Here is a 21,797-nt window from a genome sequence, read left to right on the forward strand (position 1 = left end):
ACATCCTTCTACAGAACCCAAATCTGATTGATTTCAGCAGCCGTCACACTGATGGACAGGGCTTTATTAGCAGGTTTCAGTATCTGTACAGGTGTGGATGTGTTATGCTGCAGCTTACTACTTACTGACACATTCATCCTAGATTGTAGCCATCTACAATCTAGGATGGCCCTTCCTTCCAAATTTTCTGTTGGTTATGGTACTGCTGTAGCAGGGGAGTTCTAGAGGTCTCTGGCCCAATTTCCCTGTTCAAAGCAGGGCTCCCTCCCAGACCAGATAATTTTCACACAGTCAGGCTGTGGAAATTTGCAAGGCTGGAGATGCTACAGCCTCTCTGGGCCCATTCTGGTGCTGTACTTACTCCTGCATGCTCAGACTCAGCAAAGCATTCTGGAGACAGGATGGCTTAGTGAGGCACATTGCTGTGTATAAGTTTTTACAGGGAAGTTTTCTGTGGCAAACAGCTCCTCTTTGCAGTGCTTGTGCTTCCCTGGTGTGGGCGAAGGAGGCTGGAGACAATGCACAGAGATGGTGCCAGCTGTTCACTGGCTGGAACAATTTGGAGAAGGTGCCCTGGCTCCCTGCATTCAGGTTTGCATTTGGCTCTGGGTCAGACTGAGTATGTGCAAAAATAACGCAGAGCAAGAAGGCTGCTGGTGAATGTTTGTCCCAAAGATGCTGCTGTGCTCTTTGTTGGGATCTGCATCAAGCAAATTCATTTGGTTGCCTCTGTGATTTGTTTGTGGCCAGTGGGACCTCAGTCAGGTTGTGAGGTCACTAGATTGTGCTGCAACTGTGGTTTTTCTTAACAAAGTTAGACCAAGAAGGTAGGAATCATTTGGGGCCCGTGTCTAGTCACTGGTGGGTTCTTCCCCATGATGTGGTCTGTTATGGGAAAGACATCTGCCAAGCTTCTTATAAAAAGCCATGCAATCCACAAGGGGTGCCAGCCCAAAAACTCCATGGGTGTCATGCCTGGTACCTGTGCCAGGAGTTCACTGCCTCAGTTGACTACAGTTTTTAATAAGCATTTGTGTAGCTGACAATTTAAATACTCCCATGCTTTAGAGAGGTAAAGGTCTGGGAAATGCTCTGCTGCATAAGCACACCACAGTATTGGGGGAGTTCTCTTGGGTCCAGGGTTCTGTGTTCTGTGATCCCTCTGGAATGCAGAAGTAACTGGTTTTTAGTGGCTCACATGTGGGAAACAGTTGTAGGGAACATCAGAGAGGTTTGGAAAAGTCAGGAAAGGTAAACAGAATAAACCTCTTCAATCCACCAGTTTTCCTGCTTACCCCCAGCTCTCCTGTGTGATGGCACTTGGATTTGTGTTTGCATGGGAGGCAGCGAGGCTGTGACCCCAACATCCACACACCTGCTGGGCTTGCAGCCTAACAGGGTTTCACCTCCTGCCACAGCTGGTGTGGGGGCTGTGGTGTTTTACTGATGTCCTTCCAAGTGGAAGTAATTCTGCTGTTTTCTGCTATTTGTGAGCACCCTATAGAAGGTAACTGAGAAGTGGTTTGTACTGGCCCCTTAGTGGCCTTACTGGATCTGCAGAAGCTGTTGGCTTGCTTTGTATGGATTTCTAGCTTATCACTGGTGCCTCTAATTACAAGAGATAAAATAACACCCCTGCCTTTAAAGCGCTTAAGCTTCCAGTTGAGTGTTCAGGGCACGTGCTCTTTTAAGCCTGTGGCTGAGTTGGTGGCATCACTTGGCACTACTTCAAGGCTCTGGAGCATGATGCTGGTGCTGAGACTGTCCCCCTGCCTTGCTCCAGCCTTTGCTGGGAGGTGCAGCCTTCCAGCTGCCCCAGAAGTGCTTCTGGGATTTGGCAGCAGTGCCTGTGGGGCCTGATGGGGAAGGAAACAGGCATAAAATAGGAGGTGAAGCGTGTTGGGCACATTTGGTTGAGTGCAGGTCTAGTCTCCTCTGCTCCCTTGTGGTGCTGGCTTTCTGCACCAGGTGTTTGCTGCTGTGCTGCAGAAGCAAAGTTTAATATGAAAACACTTAAATTGTGTCTCAGATCAAACTGTTTCCTTGATAAGATCCCTAACAGTGGCACAGACATGGATCAATACCTGGTGCTGTCTCGTGGTCTGGTGGGGGTGTCATACTGAGGGTCCTGTTAGCTGAGGGCTGGGCTGTGCTGCAGCCTGGTGTGATCAGAGAGGATCTCCTTTTCCCTGGATGGGGAAAATGCTGGCGTACAGCTTGGCCGAGGAGGAGGCAACTGACACTCTAGTAGAGACAAATCTGATGATTCATTTCCACAGCCCCCAGGAGCTTGCGTGTCAGCTGCGTATTGGGAATTTCTAGGAATTTCAAGGAGCATCATTTGTTCTGAAGGTAGCCCATTCAGTGCTAAGGAAGGAGGATAAAATACCACTGCTAGATGGCATTATAGGAATTGAACAAGCAAGAACTTTTGGAGGTTGTCCTAAGAAATAACCTGGACACAAAAATGTCATAAATATGCCATGCATGTTGTTAAAATCCTAAATGAAAAGCCTCTTGGCTGAGAGTATCTCTGCTCTTAATATGTCTTTCCTTGTGCCTCAGCACCCTGATTTCAAGGTTACCTGTAGTTTTTTCTATTTCTTTCCTTGGTATTTTATAGCATCTGTTGCCCTGTCATTTTTTTCTGACATTCACGATGCTTGCTAATACAAATTGTCAATACATTTAATTAACATTGTGCCTTTTGCTTCTTCAAGATAATTAAATGATTAATAAAAACAGATCTAGCACCTTCCCACAGGTGTCTCCCACTCGATCACTGCATTTTCTCTGGCTCCTCTTACCATTGAGCTAGTTTTCACTTCCATCAGCTCAGATAGGTTTGGAGCCTGTTTTACATCTGATGCTGTGCATGTTGCCCAAGGACTCCTGATGTCTAGGGTGCTGTTGGCAAACACCTCAAAGGGGTTTAGGTGCCTGACATGGCAGATAGGATCTAATTTTTGGTCCTGAGTGTCTGCCATCCTAAAAGCTACAAGCTTTTGGCAGTGGTTTTCCTCTGGGCTCATGGCCCACGGCTGAGGTGGTTCAGGTTAAGGGATGGTCCTTACTCCAGCCCTGTGATGCTGAGCTTTGTTTCATGTGTCAGACCCTGTGAAGTCTGGGCTGGTGTTTTGGGGGTGGGAATGACCCACCTTTGCAGTCCCCACAAGGTGGTGAGGGCTGTTCCATATTTTCTAAAGCAGAGCATAGTGAGTCTCACTTTGTCACTTTGATGAACACTTCTCCATTAGCAGTAGGATAATCCCAGATTATCACATCAAATTGCTATTGCTCACTAACCCCCCTCAGTGTGGTGTTGAGGAATTAATTACCATGATGCTCATGATGTTCGCTACCGCAGTCCCTAAACACCCCACGTAGCACATCGTGATTGTAGCTCCAGCAATATTTATCACTGCATTTTCCAAGTGGTCCCTCTCCTGCTTTTTATTGCTAGTGGTATTTACCAGGAGTCATTATGCTCTAGTTGTTTGAATCTCTGCAGTTTTTTATACTTTATTCAAAGCCATTTAGATACTTAGAGCCATTACTTTTATCATTCTCTTCCATTCTAATGGGCTGGTTTCTTCCATTGGCATACAAATGAGAAAAAACGACTTCTCTAGACTTTTTGGTCACTAGTAAATACCCATCCTAATTCTTACAGCTCTCCTTTCCTTTTAAGTTTGAAGTTGCAACATATACATATTGTTTGCTTCCTTCTGTCAAAATTAATTCTTATCCTCCAATGTGAAGTAACCCAATGGTAAACCAGCCCCAGCTACATTTCAATCCCTGCAGCTTTTCAGCATGAATGTTGTCTACATTTTAAGATATTCGGTTGGCATTGCTGATACATGACTTGTATGCCTGCTGTGACTTTGTCAGCATTGTAAGCTGAAGAGGTGGGTTTTTAGCTATGTCTGGTTTTAAACTGACAGATAAATTGGAAAAATAATGGTATGTTATCTTACAAGGCTGGAATAAACCCTTGTAAACTTTCTATTGATGTCATTGTGACAGAATTAGAATCGTCTTGTAAGTTATACCAGCTGTATGCTGGACAGAAAGTGTTTTGAGCAACAAAGATACAGCAGAGAATGTCCTTGCTCGGATAAGAACAGACTCGCTGTCATAGGATTTCAACATTAAATTCTTTCACCACTGGTTTTGACTGATGTTTTGTATGTGAAAAGCCAAAAGAAATGAGCAAGGACAAAAAAAAAAAAGAAACAAAAAAACCCAAACCAAAACAAAAAAAAAAACCAAAAACAAAAAAAACAACCAACCCCAAACCCAACAGCTAGTATGCAAGGCTTTCCATTTGGTATGAAACCTCAGCTTCTGAAGGGGAGGAGAAGCTGAGTGGAGAAGGGGTTGCACAAAATAGATTCTTCCAAGCACCCACGTAGCAGCTTGCTTTTGAATTGAGTATACCTGAAGTAGTAAAAGTCTTGTGTGCATTTTGTGGTGGCAGAATTGTTTAGAAATTATGTTCAGGGTGACTTCAGGTGCATGAATGAACTCGCCAGGCTGCAGAGTACATGTGTGTATGTACCTATGTGTGGCTGGTTCCTCAGCTATTGCTGCTGTCCCCAAAGGAGAGCAGAAATGCATGCCATAAGCACCCCAATACCATATTGCAGATCAATTACTGGGCTTTTTCCTCATACATAAACCTTTTTTGATGAGTCTTTTTCTTTTGGCATGTTTTACAGATAAGCAAGCAGCAGCTCCAGACAATCAAAGATCGTTTCCAGGCCTTTCTCAATGGAGAAACCCAGATTGTGGCAGATGAAGCATTTATAAATGCTGTCCAGAGCTACTATGAGGTAAGGAGAGACAATGCAATGCTCTTATGAATCCCTGTCCTATCCCCTATTCACAGATGGCGTTGAATTCTGAACTAATGGTTTGTCCATTATCACACAGTATGAAGCAAAGGCAAGTGCAAAGTGGCTTCTGTCTGATGTCTGGTGCATCACAGTGTTTTGGAGGTTCAGGGTTTGAATGTAAACTATGGAACAACCATAGCAAACCCTATGCCGTGGTTGTTTCCTTATAGCTTGTTTATGGAGAAAACTGCCCTTCCTTTGGGCTGAAAAATAATTTCCTGATACTTTTAAACAATGTATTCTAAAACAGGGAGGGTAGTAAAATCAGTAAAATCAACACATGTGCTCCCTGTGAAAATACCAAGAGAAATCTGGGCAGCACATTCAGTTCTTGCTGAAGCTTTTGCATTGTGTCCAATTGACTTTGGGATTTTCAGCAAGAGTCTTGTCTTTTCTCTTTGGCCTGACAAGTGCTGCAAAGCAAAGAGGGAGAGTGAGGAGGATGTCTATCTACAAAACTAGATGATACCAGAGAAGATGAAACATCATTCATAATTGTGCAAAAGAATAATTATGTATATCCGTCTTCTTGCACCTCTTTGTATGCAGCCCATAATGCAGCCTTTTATATCTCTGCTTAGAAGGAAAGAGTTTCTGGTTTTGAAAGAAATCAGTGCTTGTCATTTCTATGAGGAGTGTTGTTTATTTTTTTGCTACCCTTTCTGAAAACCACTTCTCTTTCTCCCTAGAGCTATTCTGTCATAGAAGGTAAAGATTTTGAATTGCCTACATAAAATATTTCTCTAGAAGTGCAATCTAAGTAGGTACCGAAATCAGATACTAAAACTGAAGAGAAATTTAACTCTATAGGATATGACAACAGCTGCTTCTGTGTAAGGAAAGCACAAATTATCTCTGGATTAACTCTGTTAAACCAGTCTAGTAGTTCCTGTTCAATAGTTCTCTGTACAGGAAGGAAACTTAGAGTCATTTACCTATTTTATCAGAAAAGAAATTACCAAGGGGTCATCACAGCTTCACTGAAGAGGTGCTCTCAAAGCAAGTTTTCAAGATGGAGTGAGCTGTGTTTCAGATGCCAAAGCAGCATAATCTGTTCAGATAAGATTATTGGGCAGGAAAAGGAAACTGCTTAAAACCAGGAGAAATACATACCCGTTTCACTGCTGGGTCTGGCTGAGTGTTGTCAGCTCCAGAAGTCCTATGCTGTATAAATGCCCCATGTTATCAAACTGAAAAAGAGCAGTAGATTAGCACTAGAATGTACACAAGCCCATGTCTTCAAGTGGATCCTCCACTGCCTCTGTCCTGCTTAAAACAGGCCACGTAAAGTGTAATGCATCACTCTGTGTCCTTTAGCACAACTTTCTTTTTAGCTGTTGGTCTTGAATTGATGGCTGCGTGCTTTCAGCTTCTATGCAGCTGAAGCTTGCCTCTGTGGCTCTTCCTTGGCACCAGCTGCAGTGGCACAAGGCAAAGCCTTGCCACAGAAAGCCTCTGCCCCTCAGTGCCTGAGCAGTTTTCCCTGCTGAGAATGTTCTCCCTTCCTGCTCTGCAGAGACATGTCCCCCTTGGCTGATCCATTGTGCAAATCATGCACATTGTGCACATCCTTATCTCAGCTCCTGCAAATCTCAGTTTTATTCAATTAACTGTCATTCTTCTGGGTGCTATCTAGAAATCAGCATTTATCGATTTATAAATCTGCAAGATGGATTGGAAAACACAGCTGAAATTGGTAACCTCTGTACAGGACATAGCTGATGTTTCTAAAAGGTCCACTTATTAATGGTGCATTCCCATAACTGGGAATGACTGATTTTTGCAGAATAAAAAAGGTAAGGGTGACATTGTAGGTCAGAAATGCATTTGCTGTTGCCCTGAATGAGTTTGCATGGCCACATTTTGCTGTTAATTCTGGCTGTCAGGGTAAGCATGTGGTTGTCAGTCTTAGGCTAGCTCACAGGCTGCTATCAAATTAAAAAATTGAGGGATCTGCTGCTGCTCTGCAAAGCACTGCTGTGCCTGCAGGAATGCTGCAGACCCGTGTGTGCAGACAGGCCCAGCATACTCCAACACACTGCAGGGGAGCTTTTCTCAGGTCCTTTGACTTCTAATGAGTAAAGCTTTGTCTGTCACCAGCACTTTTTGCAGCAGTCACTTCAGTGCATATGATGGAAGGGCTCCATTAGACCCATTTCCACTCTGCTGTGGCCAGACAGGGACAGTGGCGTGGTGAGCTCGTCTGTGGGTGTGGCAGGAGATGCCTGACCCAGCTCCTGGAGGTCAGTTCTCTCCTGCAAGATTCAGTGTGCACCTGTGCTAGGATTTTGTTCTAGGCAATTCTTGACTCCTGGCAACCCTACTAAGCAGTCCTACAGCTAGGCAATTCACCTGGTATTTTCCAGAGAAAACAGGACAGAACACCTTTTTAAATCTTTTTTTTTTAATCTTCCTTATTCATGGTTTCTGCTGCTTTGTGTCTTGACTGGTGCTCCCCCATGCCTGCCTCTCCCTGTCAGCTGCAGCCTTCCTTTCCTCTGCTGGCTGCTGCTCCACACCCAGGGAGGAAAAATTCCCACATGGGCCACATCCCACTGCTCGTGATGCTGGGGGTGAGGACCCAGGAAAACAACAGCCACTAGTGCTGGCAGGTACTGGAAGTCATTAGCACCATCACACTGGTTCAGGCCTGGGCACCTGGCATGGATGAGGGGACATGGGAGCCCAGGATGTTGCAGTGGGGCTGGTCACTGTGACCTCCCACCATTTCCTGCAGTCAGTAATTTCCTTGGCTGCATCAGGAGCTTGGCTCTTGATAGCTCTCACCCATTACTTGAACACACCTCCACACACCTGGGGCTTTATCACTCATATTTAATCTCCACGAGGAAATGAAACACACACTGCTGTTATTTCAGCATGGTCTGAAAAGGCTGCTGGTGGCTTTCTGCCTGCCTTGTCTGCAGGGAGCAAGTGCTCTCATGCTGATATTGGAAGAAAACAGCCCAGCTCTTCCTCAGCATCATTTTTGGTTGGTCCCTGGACAAAACCCACTATTACTGCCAACAGATGCCTGTGCCATCAAGCATCTAGGAACATGGAGTACTGTGTTGCTGAATGGTATATTAAAAAAAAAAATCTATCATGTCCTTTGGTCACCCTCAAGCTCTTTAATTATTGAGAGCCGACAGATACACCCCTGTGAGGGCACAGCTTCTTCACAAGCTGCTGTATTCATCAGTTCTCAGCATTATTAATAAAACAGTACTTTTCTTATTGGATATTGTCTGTTCTTCTCTGTTCAGGGCTTGGAAGAGGAGAGCCAACACAATATCCCTCTGTCTCTCTAGCCCTTCAGCTCTGTGCTGCTCCCAAGACATCTGTGGCCTGTAGGAGTCTGTCATGTTTTGACCCTTTTGCTGCTCTTGCAGTGGGAAGAACATTTTTATGAAATGTCTTCTGCCTCCCTTTTTCCTGCTGTCAGTGCCCTGCATATCTGCAAAGGCTCAAGCCAAGCAGAACCATCTTGCACTTCTCACTCCTGTGACAGCAGGGCAGACAGCAAGGATCTCCTCTGGTGTAGTAGAATTAGAATGTAAACCTGGTCCTTGCAGAGGTTTCCCAGGGGTCTGGCTACCAGAATAAATCCTGTGCAGTGCTGTTGGCTTCAGTAAGATAAGTCCACTCCCTCTACTAGGGCAGAACTTGGTTAGGTGAATGTAGTTCACCTAACTACAAAAACTCCTTATTAAAGCATGAGATGAAACAAAATAAAATCCTGCATTCCCAATCAGCATTTATGTATCTAGTGAGGTGTGACCATAACATCACATCAAGTCCTGATTACATCAAAATATTTCATTTTAGTGGAGGCAAAGCAGAAGCTTCACCTGATTCCATTACTCTTCCCAAAGTACAGCTGAAACCTCTGGCAACATGTGGTGGTCGAGTGAGGAGTCGGAGAACGTCCTGGCAGTCAATCAGCAGCTTCCCAGCAGCGAAACCACCTTTTGTGATACTTGAGGGTTTTTTTTATTTTTTTTTTTAACTGGCACCATTTGAGATCATCCTTTTCTTTGCAGGTGTTCCTGAAAAGCGACCGTGTTGCCAGGATGGTGCAGAGCGGAGGGTGCTCAGCCAATGACTCCCGGGAGGTCTTCAAGAAGCACATTGAGAAGAGAGTGCGCAGCCTGCCAGAGATCGATGGCCTCAGCAAGGAGACAGTGCTGAGCTCCTGGATGGCAAAGTTTGATGCTATTTACCGTGGGGAGGAGGATCCCCGGAAGCAACAGGCCAGGATGACAGCGAGTGCTGCCTCGGAGCTCATTCTCAGCAAGGAGCAGCTCTATGAGATGTTCCAGAACATTCTGGGGATTAAGAAATTTGAGCATCAGCTTCTGTACAATGCGTGTCAGGTAAGGTGGGAATGGAACAGGGTTTTTGGGGGAAGGCTTGCCACTGGGAAATAACTGCTGTTATGATTTGGAAATGTTGTGTCTGACCAGACTCTTGGAGAGAACTTCTGCCAAGAAGGTGGGGGTTGGTTTATGGTGGAACTTCTGCACTGCCGGTGTTGTTCTGGCTATCCAAGTGAGTCTCCTTCTCATGCTCATTTTTTTTGTGCAATTCCATGGGATTACTGAGATGGGAAAATTTTATTCCTCACCTCTGCTATCTGAGTGAGCCAGTCTTTGAGGTGGTTAAATGGGCTGTTTGCCTGTGGCTTATTTGCCCTTCCTGTAGATGACAGAGGTTCTTACATCCTGAGATATCAGTAATCAGATCCCAGGAGACCCTGGGGTGGGTGGCTTATGCAGACCTGCCCAGTGAGGTTATACAGGTTCTCCTTAAGTAGAGAGAGCTCTGTGATACTTGCATGCCTGTGGTGGAAGGAAAGGGCATCCCAAACCCCCATGACTTCAGGGTACCTCTGCTTGCACTTGAAAACCTTTCCCATTCATCTGTTTCTACCCAGAAGGGCCAGTTCTCCGGAGTTGCGTAGCTGGGACTCTGCAGTGCTGTTTGTGTTTCCAGCAGCTCTTGCTGAGGGCTGTCAGTGGCTATCCAGACTGCTGGTGACCCAGATTACAGTCCCCTGCTATTGGATATAAATATCACAGGCGGGATAAAGGATGCCAGAGTCATGGAGAGAGTAAGGTGTGGAAAGTTTTTGGAGGAGGAGCAGACCTCAGTCTTTTCCCTGTAATTCAGGGCTTCAGCTTCTTATTGAAGTGAATACATTTGAGACCAATTTTGTCTGTCTTCTGTCTAGACATTTCCAATTCTTTTTAAGACACAGGGAATTATGTTTGATCTGTTTTTACCCCTGTAAAGAACTTGGTTATCTTGCATTTGTTCTTCTTCATCTCAGACCTTAATGGCAGCGTGGGGAGAGGATAATAAATGTCCCTGAGTAATGAGTCTTCACAGCAAAACCTGCAGTGGCCCTCATAAATTGTGTTTACTCAGATTTTGTGCCTCCATACTCTGTTGGAAGAATTCTTTAAAATCAAAACCATAATGTTTTCAGTGATGTGTCAAGAACTGAGTCAGTTCTGCCATGTTTTAGTTTCTTTTTAACTTAAACCAACTCCAGCCCTGTGTCTCTCATTCTCCCTTGACCTGTGCTTTGCTAAGGACCAGGGTGGCTTTTGTGAGTGTGTGTGTGATCCTTCCCTCCTGGTTTGTGCTTCCCACTAATGCAGAAAACAGTGTTTGATCACAGCTGCCCTGTTTTGTGATCTCTGCTTGTTAGAACCTTTCTGGTTCTGACACCATGAACCCAGAGGCTGCTTCCTGAAAATTGCCCTGTTGCATCAAGCAATCTTTTTCCTACATGTATGCTGGTTTTAATCTGAAAGTGGAGGATTTAATTCTGGGTCTTTTCTAATGCTTGGAGGCAGTAAACCTGTTATTTAAGCTTTTACAGGAAGACATAATTTCTGATGAAAGCAAGAATTAGCATGGAAGTTACTCGGGTTTTAATACCTGGATAGTGAGGATTAGCTGTTCAGACAGGAAAGCCCTTTGTGCAATGCACACCTCAAAAAGCTACAAGTCGTTGAGCAGCTGGGTGTTTTCCAGGGATGCAGTAGGAGTGGTTAAAGTGCTGTGGGGTGGGACCTTGTCCCATGGGGAACAGGTCACTGCTGCTCCTTCTCCCTCTGCAGAGGGAAGGCAGCAGTGAGCACCCAGGGAAACCACAGGCTTTGCTCTGGGGACCCTTTTTTTGATGCTACCTGTGCTCATGTCATCTAGGCCATACCAGCAGGGTCTCTAGAGCTCTCTGGCCAGACACTTTGTACTTCTCTCTTGCCATGAAGCACTGAAATTGCTGTTGACCTTTACTCTTTCCCCAGGGACTCAGCCATTGCTTGCAGCCAGTCTGTTTGGGGTAGCAGTGGTAATTTGGTATGGTATGAGCTACACTTTTTTTGACCTGTGCTTGTCTGCCATGCATGAGAGGAATGGGGAAAAGCAGCCTTTTCCCTGGCAGGCTGTCTGAATGCCATCACTCTCCAGAGTGGCAGCACTGTGCTGTTCAAGCCGTTTATCAGTCAGTCACCTGTAATTAGAAAAGCAAAGCCCATTGTCTTCTGTGAAGGGCCTCGCTGGTCTGTGCTCTCCCTTGCCTTGGTGTGCAGGGTGAAATTGCCCAGAGGCTGTGCAAAGAGGCAAAGGGTGACAACGCTTTGCCTAGTTGACCTCTGAAAGCATGAGCAGGAATGGTGCTGAGGGCCCCAAACACTGCTGGTACTTCTGTGGTCTGAAAGTAGAAGCTTTCTCTATGCAGCCTCCTGTTACATCACACTAATTGCATAATGATTGCATCACTGGGACTGCATTTCCATTCACTTCTGAGATAATATTTTGTTTGTGCAGGAGGATGATTTCTAAAGAGATTTTTTAAATACAGTATCCCCAGGTGGCATGAGATAAGTGTATTCTTAATGTGACAGCAGTGATTTAGCAGGATCTGAGATAGCAGTTATTGATAGCAAGGTATTAATGCAGTAGGAAAGGCTTTTAGGAAACAAAGATGGGAAGTGGTGTTGTAGCAGCATAGTTGTGAAGATTACAGTGTTGTTAAGCACAAGCTCTGACTAGAACATTTTAAATAATACAGAATCTTGCGCTTTTTGCATAACACATGCCACGTGGCTTGATGTTTCTGCTCCACTGGAGTCAGCATGGGAATTGAGCATCTCTGGCTCCAGAAGCAAGCTCCTCTGCTGTGTGAGAGATGTGGTGGAGGGACAAATGTGTTTCAGTCTGGGCTTTCTGGTCCAGAACCTGTTGGCAAGACTTAAATTTAGCTCTTCTGCTTTGTAATTAACCTGTGGCTGTGGAAGAGTACTAGAGGAGCTGTTTTCTGTACATGCTGGGCAATTCCAAACTTGGGTTCTTGCTGCAGTTGGCATTTCCTAGGGTACTCTATTTCCTGCTGACCTTCATGAAGGCTGAATTCAGAGCATCTCTGAAAACCAGGCTGTGGCGTTCTCCCTGTCTTGTTCTTTCCCAGCCATAGGGCAGTGATTTACTTTTCTGTCTCAAGCTGTGTTTGGAAGTCTTTTTTAGCTACAGTGAGATGAGCCCGAGCTGGCACAGTGCTGTTCAGTTAATCCTGCAGCAGGAGCAGATGTTCAGATCATGTCTGTGATGAGCTGTGCAAGTCCATCCTCCTGCTTCAGAGAAAGAGCAGGCTCTCCCTGCAGAGCTGCCTGAACTCTCAGGATTCACAGCCAGACTTCCTCTTCTTTCCCAGGCCTGTCCCATATACTGTGGTAAAATAACCTGTGCTAAGCATAATTCCCTTAGATGTAAGATATGAAAGCAAATAACTAAATATAGGCATGTCCAACCTGCTGAGTGATGATAATACATGGTCGTGGTTTTTCAGCATCTATTTCTGTCCATCCGTGTAGAAGGCAAAACATCAGAGAAGTATGCATGTGTGGGTGGGCTGCAACACACACCAGGCCTCATTGCTGTCTGGTGGCTATTTCTTGTAAAGCCATGAAGACTTCTCACCAGTGCAACTGGAATTGTTTCATAAGTTTTGGGGCCCTGTGATTTTAACTAGGTAACATTTCAACCCAAATTTTCTCAAACGGAGTTGGCTTAAAACTAGAATTCACTGTTTTGACATTTATTTTCGCAGCTGAATTAGGACACTATGTCCAAAGGCTGACATTTCTCACATAGCAGAAAGTTCCCCTGCCAAAAAAAAACTGACTCAAGTGTTTGATTTTAGCTCAAGTCAGTATTAGAAATGATTCGCTGAGGTGATGTTTTGCCTTCTGCCCCTCTCTCATCTCTGCACTTCCTGTGGTTCTACCAGGAAACTTGGTTTCTTCACTTGCTCTAGTGTGTTGAGCCCCTCATGTGCCCGTCACACGCCCAACGTGTGTCAATCATGTGCCTGGCACATGGTCACACAGCCATCATGTACCCAGTGTGTGCCAAGCACGTGGCATGGGCTGACTTTGCTGACTTAGCTGAAAGTTGGAGACATCTCCTTAAAAATATTTCTTCAATCTTTGTTTGCAGAGAAGCTGTAGTGGTACTTGGATGCTGCAGCCCAAGTAGGGGGAGAAACTCATGTGAGGCACTGTGACAGCTCAGACAGTGAGATGAAGGCTGAGGTCACCTCAGAATAAACGTTTGATTTGTGTGTATTCTCGCCAGACCAAGTATTTTATTTAGTTTGTTGTGATGAAGAATTCCCAGCCATGCCTTGCAATGAGCATTGAATCCAGGATTGTCGTGCAAAGCGTGGAGTTACCTGTCTGTGCATATCTCTGTCCCCTCAGTTCAGGGCCTCAGGGGTTTAGGCTCAGATTACTCCCTTCTGCTCCCCTCCCCGCTTAAAGAACACCAAGCAATTCCCTTTTATTCTAGCTTTATCTTGAAGCTCGATGTCTGTGAAATATCTATCTGCAGTTCTGAGCATTTAACTATTAGCTCTGGTTCTAATGACCCCTCTGAAAGGGTGGGAGGTTTACTTGGACCCCAGAGCCCCCTACAAACAGACAGCCCCCTACAAAAACAATCCCCCTGTCCTGAGGATGGTGATGGTGAGCTGGGACTGCTGTGGGGCTGCAGGCAAGAACCAATGAGCCTTCGTGGGCTCCTCTCCCCAAGGCTGGATGCGTATGCCACAGACAACCAGAAGCTGTGGCCAGCATTGCTCTCCCCCTTGCAAATCCCCAGGGCATCAGCCTTACCTAATGGGTTTTATTCCTCCCTCTTTCACTCTTTGAAACTCCTTTTGGTCGCTCCACCTATTTTCACACTGTAAGCATCATCCCTTCCCTGCCTTCTCCCCCCCACTTAAAACAAAGCCACGACCAATAAAAATGGGTTAAAGTGGTTTAGAGATGATCAAAAGCCTCCAAATGGATAAAGCATCATGGTCTGTTTTCAGTAATTCTGTATTTATTTCCATGGAAACAGAAATGGCAGCCTGGAGCCTTCTGCAGAGTTGTAATTACTCCTGCAGCAGCCAGCAGCAGCTGCAGCTTCCTGTCAGGGCCCGAGCATCTCCCTGAGCCTGCCGTGATTTAGTGCCCAGTGGGAAATTGAAAAAGGAAAAAGCGCTGGGAAGTGAATGAAATCTTCCTGTCATAACAGCACAATGTAGATACACACATGGTCCTTTTGGGAGGAGGGGCGATTGCCCTTCTCCATCAGCTCAGCATGCAATGTTTTGAGGTATGATTTTGGCATGAGAAGGCAGAGAAACTGAGAGGGACAGTGCAATGTCAGGGAAGGGGAGAGGGTGGTGTCTGCCTCGGTTGTCAGACACATCCTTTGGCAGGGGTTTGCTGATGGAGGTTACCCAGGAGGTACAGAGAGGTGCCACGATTGTCCCTGTTGGTTCCAGGTGGTGCAGAAACAGTGACTCTCTGTGTGATGCATTGTTTGATACCTATAATTTGGAGCAAGAGAGGTGATTGAGATGGGACATCTGTTAGCTCCACCATCCAATGACAGCTGCAGGGAAAACCTCAGCCAGTTGGAGGGACATGGCAGGGCAGAGAGCAGGGTGGGCCTGCCAGCCCACCAGTGTGCCACAGTGCCTTTTGGGGAGGACAATGCAGAGATCACTCCCTGCAAGGGTGGGACCCAAGCTGTCATCATCCAGCATCTGATTTGCACAGACATGTGTGGACCTACATGTACACCCATTAGCTGTAGGATCAGCTTATGTTATGTGCTGTTACGGACTTAGAGAGCAATCTTGGCCCCTGTAATTAAATTTAAAGCAAATTAGTTCTTCTATTAAACAAAATAAATCTGATGTAGCCTAATGCTGTATTCTCCAGCTATGGCTGATCAATCGCTCCTGCAAAGAGCAGGCAAATACTGCTGAGCAGATGGTCTTGGCTGAAGCATGGTCAATTAAACTAATTAAAGATGCTTTCATTTAATCAGAGGGTGTTTTAACCCTGTTAGCTGCCAGTTGGGGATGTGTTTTCGTGTACTTGGAACTTCCAGTTCTGGCCCTTCTATGGACTTCTGGTTTTCAGTCCCTTTACAGAAACCAGGCCAAAATGTGCATCCAAAGAGCATGTATCTAGCAGAGAAATTATGTCATGCAACAGTAGTGAAGACTTGCAGAGGAGAATTCAGTTTTCTTCTAACACTAACCAGAGATGTTTATTAGCCTGAAGAACTCTTCTGCAATAAATCCTTCCCACCCTACCTCCTGCCAGCCTTCCCTCTGGGTTTAGGGGTGTGGCTGCCTGTTCACAGCCTAGACAAATGTCACTTGTTCCACCAAAACAAGCAGTGGCCTGTCATGGTGTATTATTTAGGGGACAGAAAATGGTTTCAGCATCCAGACAGATTCTGGAGTAGAGGAGCAGACTCTTACTTCAGCTCTCTGCTGCCATGCGAAACATCTTGGCTGCTGGAGCCCCTCTTCTAGGGGCTCTGGGAAAGGGTTTAATTCATTATTTCCTGCAGATGTCTGTGAGGACTCCTGAGCTGAAGCCTTCTTTTAAGATTCTGTGATTTGTCACAACTGGGCACCCTCACCATTTCCTGTCCCCCACTTCCTATCTGCTCCCTTGCTTTTTCTGTAAGGGGTGACATCACCTGCCAGCAAGGTAAGAGCCACCAAGAGAGCTCAGGGAAGATCATGCCAAACGTTCTCAGGAAGCAGCAGTAGAGCAGAATCACGTATACATACAGCCCATGAGTGACCCCTGGGCTGCATAAAGGGCTGCAGCACTCTGGGACCCCCTTCCTCTGCCTTCCACCGGCTTGTACACATTGAGTTAGAAACAGTTGTACTTCATCCAGAGGCATGTGGACAACTCCTGCTTCAGCAATGTGGATCCCTGCAGATATATTAGAGCAAAAATCAGGGTGATTTTCAAGATGTTCATCATATGTGAAATGATAAAACCCCTTTTTTACCCTCATCTAATTAATGAGGTGTTTTTGTGGTGCAGCATCAGCTGAACGCTTTTTGTTGTCTGTGTGGACTGATTAATTTTTTGCAGTTTAAGGCTTGAATTATCATCAAGATATCTTTCATTCATTTTTATTTCAGTTGACCCATGAATACTTTTCATCATCTGTGTTCATGCTGCAAGGGACTGCATAAAAAATAACCATGGTTACCTTATAAAACATCATATTGATGATTTGACATTTCCAATCTACCTTAGCCCCTTTATTTAATGACTGCTCTTTCTGTTCTTTCATTGAAAATATAGTTGTTGGCATGACTTTGACTGCAAGTGCCTGGCTTCCACTTCTGAGCAGAGTGGGGGTTGGGAAGATGGACGCTTTCTGACACAGTTGTGCAAGGAGATGCTGAAGTGGTGGGGAAGGTTTTGCAAAAGCTTGAGAAGTAGGAGAGTCCTTGAGCATCACTAAGTGTGACAATATTGGGGAGTTACAGCTTGAAACCATTTCAGTGGAGAGGAGATTGGGGATGGCACAAAGTACAGATTCCAGTGGTGTTGGCAGAGGGGAGACTGGAAAATGAGGGAGCAAGTGGACAGGAAGTTGCTGATTTAAAAAAAAGCACTTTAGACTGAAAACCCCAGTGATCCCATGGAGTCCGTTGCCACTGTGCAGGGTAGTCCAGCCTCAAAACACCTGGTGGATCTGCCCAAGGAGGAGCCAAGCCAAATGTTGGGGAGAAGGAGTGATATCTAAGTGTGCTACATAAAAATTAAATGTTCATTGCTAATCTCTCCCTGAAAAAAAAAAAAAACCAAAAAAAAAAAAAAAAAAAAAAAACAACAAGCCAACATAAAATGCAACTGAGATAGGCTAGAGTACAGTTTAGTACAGTTTCTGAGTTGGCTTCCATGGAGTCTGGTTCCAAGGTCTCCAGAGATGGGACTTGACTCTCAAAATACTGTCTTTATTTTGAGCAATCTCTCTTGCTTCCCTAACTTTGAATTCAGTGCAAGCCACTGTACATAAAAACCAGTTTCTCAATGTGGAGAGACATTGTGGACTGTGTCTTATTAGGAAAGGAAAATGTCACTCCTCCTGTTTGTCTTTCCCTCAACCAGAGATGATGAGCAGAAGACATGACAAAGAAATGCCCCCACTGGCCCCTTTTGGAGAACATAATCTTATTTTTTCTTTGAGCAGCATTTGTTCCCTGCAGTACATGTTCCTGTCAATCAGCCCAGGAGGCCTTGGGAGACAGAAGGGGTGTTATCCAGACCTCTCTCTCTTTAAGCAAGGAACTGCTAGCTGCAAAAGAACCCATATGTGATGCTTATCTTAAGGAAGGCTGGAATACTTAATAAGACATAACTGGTGCATGACCCTGCACTATGTTAATGCCTCTCTTTCTCTTCCTCTTCCTTTTAGCTGGAAATACAATGGAGCCACTAGAATTTAATTTTGCACGTAGGTCTTTAAATCTAATTTGAATTCCACGTGAAAATCTCAATGCTTTGCAGCACTTCAATCCTGGCTCATGTATTTTATCAGTGATTACCTTCCTGGGGAACTTTTGATGCCTATCTTAGGAGCAAAATAGAAAGATACAGTCATACTTGCACATAGTGGGGGTTATACATGGTCATGCTGGCTTGTGCTAGAGCTTCAGGGCCTTCATTTCAGCACGCAATGTCTTGTCAGAGAGCTTGGACTGGTTCCCACTGAGCTCTGCTAGCCTAAGGTTACATGCTATTCTTTTGGTTTTCTTTTTATCATGTTATATAGAGAGATCATTCTTCTGACATACATCATCCACTAAGGGAATATTTTGAAAGTTCTACATTAATATTTTACTCGATTTTCTCTAATCTTATTTCTGTAAGATGTGGTTTCCTCAAGGCTGCTTCTTTGCAGTCCATATTGTGTTCAGATTTCAAGAAAAGGGAATTATTAAAAAAAATAATTATTCACTAATCCTTTCCTCCACTCCTTACGTTTCATTCTTCAGGCCACCAGTGTTCCATGCGACTTGAAAAATGCTTCATGTCACAGCTTGAGATGTGATAGACAGTGCAATTTTAATACAGAAGAAACTTTGGGAGTCGAATGGATCAGGCCATAGAAAGTACTTCATGAATATAAAATACAGCTGGGTTAATCTTCCAATTTTCATCTAAAAGGTACCAAATTAAAAAGAGAATAGGTATATTTCTTAGCAGAAATGAGATGCCAAGAATTTTCTTCAAAAGTATATCAAAGTAGGCACATATTTGTTCCCACTGAACTGACTATAAATGGGGAAATAATCAACAAAGTAGATTTCATGCATTTCAAAGGCTCAGCCTCAATATCCCTAACTTATGTAAGCTGCTCCTTACCTCAATTTCAGTGCTGAGTTTTCATATTCAATACACTACATTTTTTCTGGAACATCTGATTCTACTCATGTTTCTGAGAAATTAGAGTGCGAGTTCAATACAGAATTGGATGCAACACAACTTCTAATACAGCTTCTCATGTATTTAAAAAACCCTATAGTAGCCTAAAATCATGTAAAAACTGTGTTGGCCTCCGTAACACAGATTTTATTGTTTAATGCAGGGGAAGTAGTGATGTTTCCTATCAGCAGTGATCTATGCATGTGTTTTTCAAGTGTTATAGCCAGCCTTTGGTCCAGTTCTTTTGTCTCTGACAGAGAACAGTAAGAAAATGTGGAGGTGATGGCACATTATTTGTCATATATTTGTCATGAAGTCTTTGTGGAAACATTGATAGCTGTGACAGGAGTGGCATTTCCCAAGAGTTCTGTATGCCAGCCCTGAGTGCTGGTGTCTCAGGAGAGCATGGTGTGTGTTGGAGGTTGGAGTCTGAACCCTACTGTGCCCCAACCACTGCCAGGTTCCAGCACTCTGTGGGCTCCTGGGCATTGGTGGAACCAGGCTGCCTGCTTGTGTGCTCAGGCTTGAGCCTTAAGCATCCCTCAGATGTGCAGAGGAGGAGACAGCTAAAATTACAGGCATTTCCCACAATAGATGAGAACAAAGAACAAATGCATAATTTTGCTGTCCTCTTCTGAAAGTGCTGCATGGGGGATGATGTTGGCAGTTAAAAAAGATGCTGGGGAGGAAACAGGCACAGTGACAGACAGTGACCACAGGTCAGGCACCCAGACTTTGTCCGACAGAATTTTGGTTAAGTACCTGCTCATTCTCATGGGTGCAGTTTGTTTCTGCATCTTGCCTGACTGCTGCCTGTGTGTGCAGCTGTACTGGCAGCAAAACTGCCCATCTCCAATCATCATCAGCCCTCAGGAAGAGAAACTGAGAAAGGCTGCGTTGATGGTATTTTGCTCCAGATATCGACATAAAAATGTAAAATGTAGGGCCCAGAAATCAAAATATTAAGTCACCAACAGAAGTGTGAGATCTTGGAAGACAGCACAAATTGCAGTGGAATGCTGGAGGGAGTGTAAGGCTTTACTCCTTGGCTGTTCCTTATCAGAAGGAGCAGCAATGATGAGTTCTCTTTTCCCCAGGATGAGGACCATGAGTTGTTGTCTTCTGTGAAGAGTTTTTCTAAATATAACTATCTTCTTTTGTGACCTACTTAAGTCCAAACTTGACAGGGAGAAAGCCTTTTGGGTGTTTTAAATTATAAAATTCTAATTGTGGAGTAATTAAATGGTCTCATATTTCTTCTCAACACCAGTAATTTATCGTGCTGATATTCGTGCCAGTTTGTTGGAGAGCTCATGTTGTGCATCACTGGTGGAATGAGCTGCAGGCATGTGCTTGGCTGCCATTGCCAGGAGTCTCGTGCACTTGCATGCAGAACTAAGACCAGGACTGACAAAATAACTGCAAAACAGAGATCTTGCTCATGGAGAAATTATTGACACAATAATTTTATTAGGTCCCATGATGCCTGTTAGGTCTGATGAGAATGCCATTTGCCAAGTGTAGCATCATGGCAGTGCCCGCCATCTCCTCATAGCTTGAGTCTTATTCCCTTCCCATGCATATCCAAATCATTACTGTCAACACAGGCAGAGAGTGATAAGACAAGGGGGGAAAACTTTAAAGTAAAAGAGGGGAGCATCAGGTTAGGTATCAGGAATAAACTCTTCACTGTGAGGGTGGTGACACACACTGGCACAAGTTGCTCAGAGAAGCTGTGGATGCCCCATTGCTAAAGTTTTCAAGACCATGTTGAATGGGGCTTAGGGCAGTCTGGTCTAATGGAAGGTGATCCTGCTCATGGCAGAAGGGGTTGGAAAAAGGTGATCTTTATGTTTCCTTTCAATCCAAATCATTCTATGGTTCTGTATTTCTATGAAAAATGTAAAATATTAAGTAGTCATTTTCATTCGCCTTCTAACTCTGCTCTTCATTGACCTTTCTGCTTGTCGATTTTCTCTTTATTTTCCCTTTTTCTCTGTAACAGTGGATTTTGGGTGGGAATAGTTGTGCTCAGATGGTTAGGTATCAGTTGGGTGTAAATTAGCTGAAGGATCTGTGGCTGCCACTGTCAAAATGATTCCAAAATAACTTTGTGTGGGAGAGTGATGGTCAGGTCAGACAAGAGAAGCGTGGTTTGGGTCTGCTTGAGGGGAATGGAATTAGAGGGGATAATGCCAGTTAAATTAATAGAAGAGCAATGCCCTCTTAAATACTGACTTATATGCTGTCAGAGATCCTTCATGTTACAGTGGCCCTTTGTGAGTGTGCAGCAGCAGCAGTGTTTGGGAAAGGGTCTGTTTCCCATGAACATCTGCAGTATTTGAATGAGAAGCACAAGTTTCTTTGAGACTGCTACAACAACTTTCCTCTGGGAAGTCCCTGCTGACAGCATGGTTCTTTAGCAAAGCAAGAGGAGAAAACTGGACATGGGTTTTGCTACTGGTTTGGCTCATTGATGAGCTGCTGTTCTCCCCACGGGTACCAGCTGCAGCCCTGCTCAGTGCTGGGAGATGACTCTGCTCCTTTCTTGTGCAGTCCTTTGCCCAGCTGTGTAACTCCTGATCCCCTTTATTAACAGTCAACACAGGCAATTATTCAGGGTCACTGATTGGCCAGTTTGTTCTGGCTTTATGTATGGCAAGTGCAAAACAGCTGAGGATGTCTGGCAGGCAGTAGAAGTCTTATTTCTGTCAATTAAAATTGCCAAATATACGTTTAGTGAGATAATTTGGATCATTGCACTTTCCCATTATAATGGAAGTTGCAATTTCATCCATTGTATGGATAAAAACACAAGCAGCATCAATGAAAAAAAAATCTATTTGTATCCTAAACATATAAGTAGAAACGCCAGCATTGTAACACCAGAGTGTGAGCCTGTTCTGAGCTTTGTCATCAGTGATCTTGAGAAAACCTGATGTGTTTCAAAACAGGAGTGATTTTCTGCATGATGACAATCAAAATACATTTTGTTTAACCAGATCAGTGATTATCACCATCAAGTGAAGCACCATGTGAAGCACTGCAAGCCAGGAACTCCCCCTGGTATCTCTAT

General features: G+C 44.5%; 1 protein-coding gene across 1 annotated transcript in view; it reads left to right on the forward strand.

The window, feature by feature from the left end:
* CADPS (calcium dependent secretion activator) overlaps positions 1-21,797 on the forward strand; it is a 207,493-nt gene that overhangs the window by 35,967 nt on the left and 149,729 nt on the right. The window contains exons 2-3 of the mRNA XM_066327272.1: positions 4,725-4,838; positions 8,945-9,277. Coding sequence (XP_066183369.1) covers positions 4,725-4,838; positions 8,945-9,277 — 447 coding nt within the window. The remainder of the gene's footprint in view (positions 1-4,724; positions 4,839-8,944; positions 9,278-21,797) is intronic.

The sequence above is a fragment of the Sylvia atricapilla genome, chromosome 11, assembly GCF_009819655.1.
Source record: "Sylvia atricapilla isolate bSylAtr1 chromosome 11, bSylAtr1.pri, whole genome shotgun sequence".
NCBI lineage: Eukaryota > Metazoa > Chordata > Aves > Passeriformes > Sylviidae > Sylvia > Sylvia atricapilla.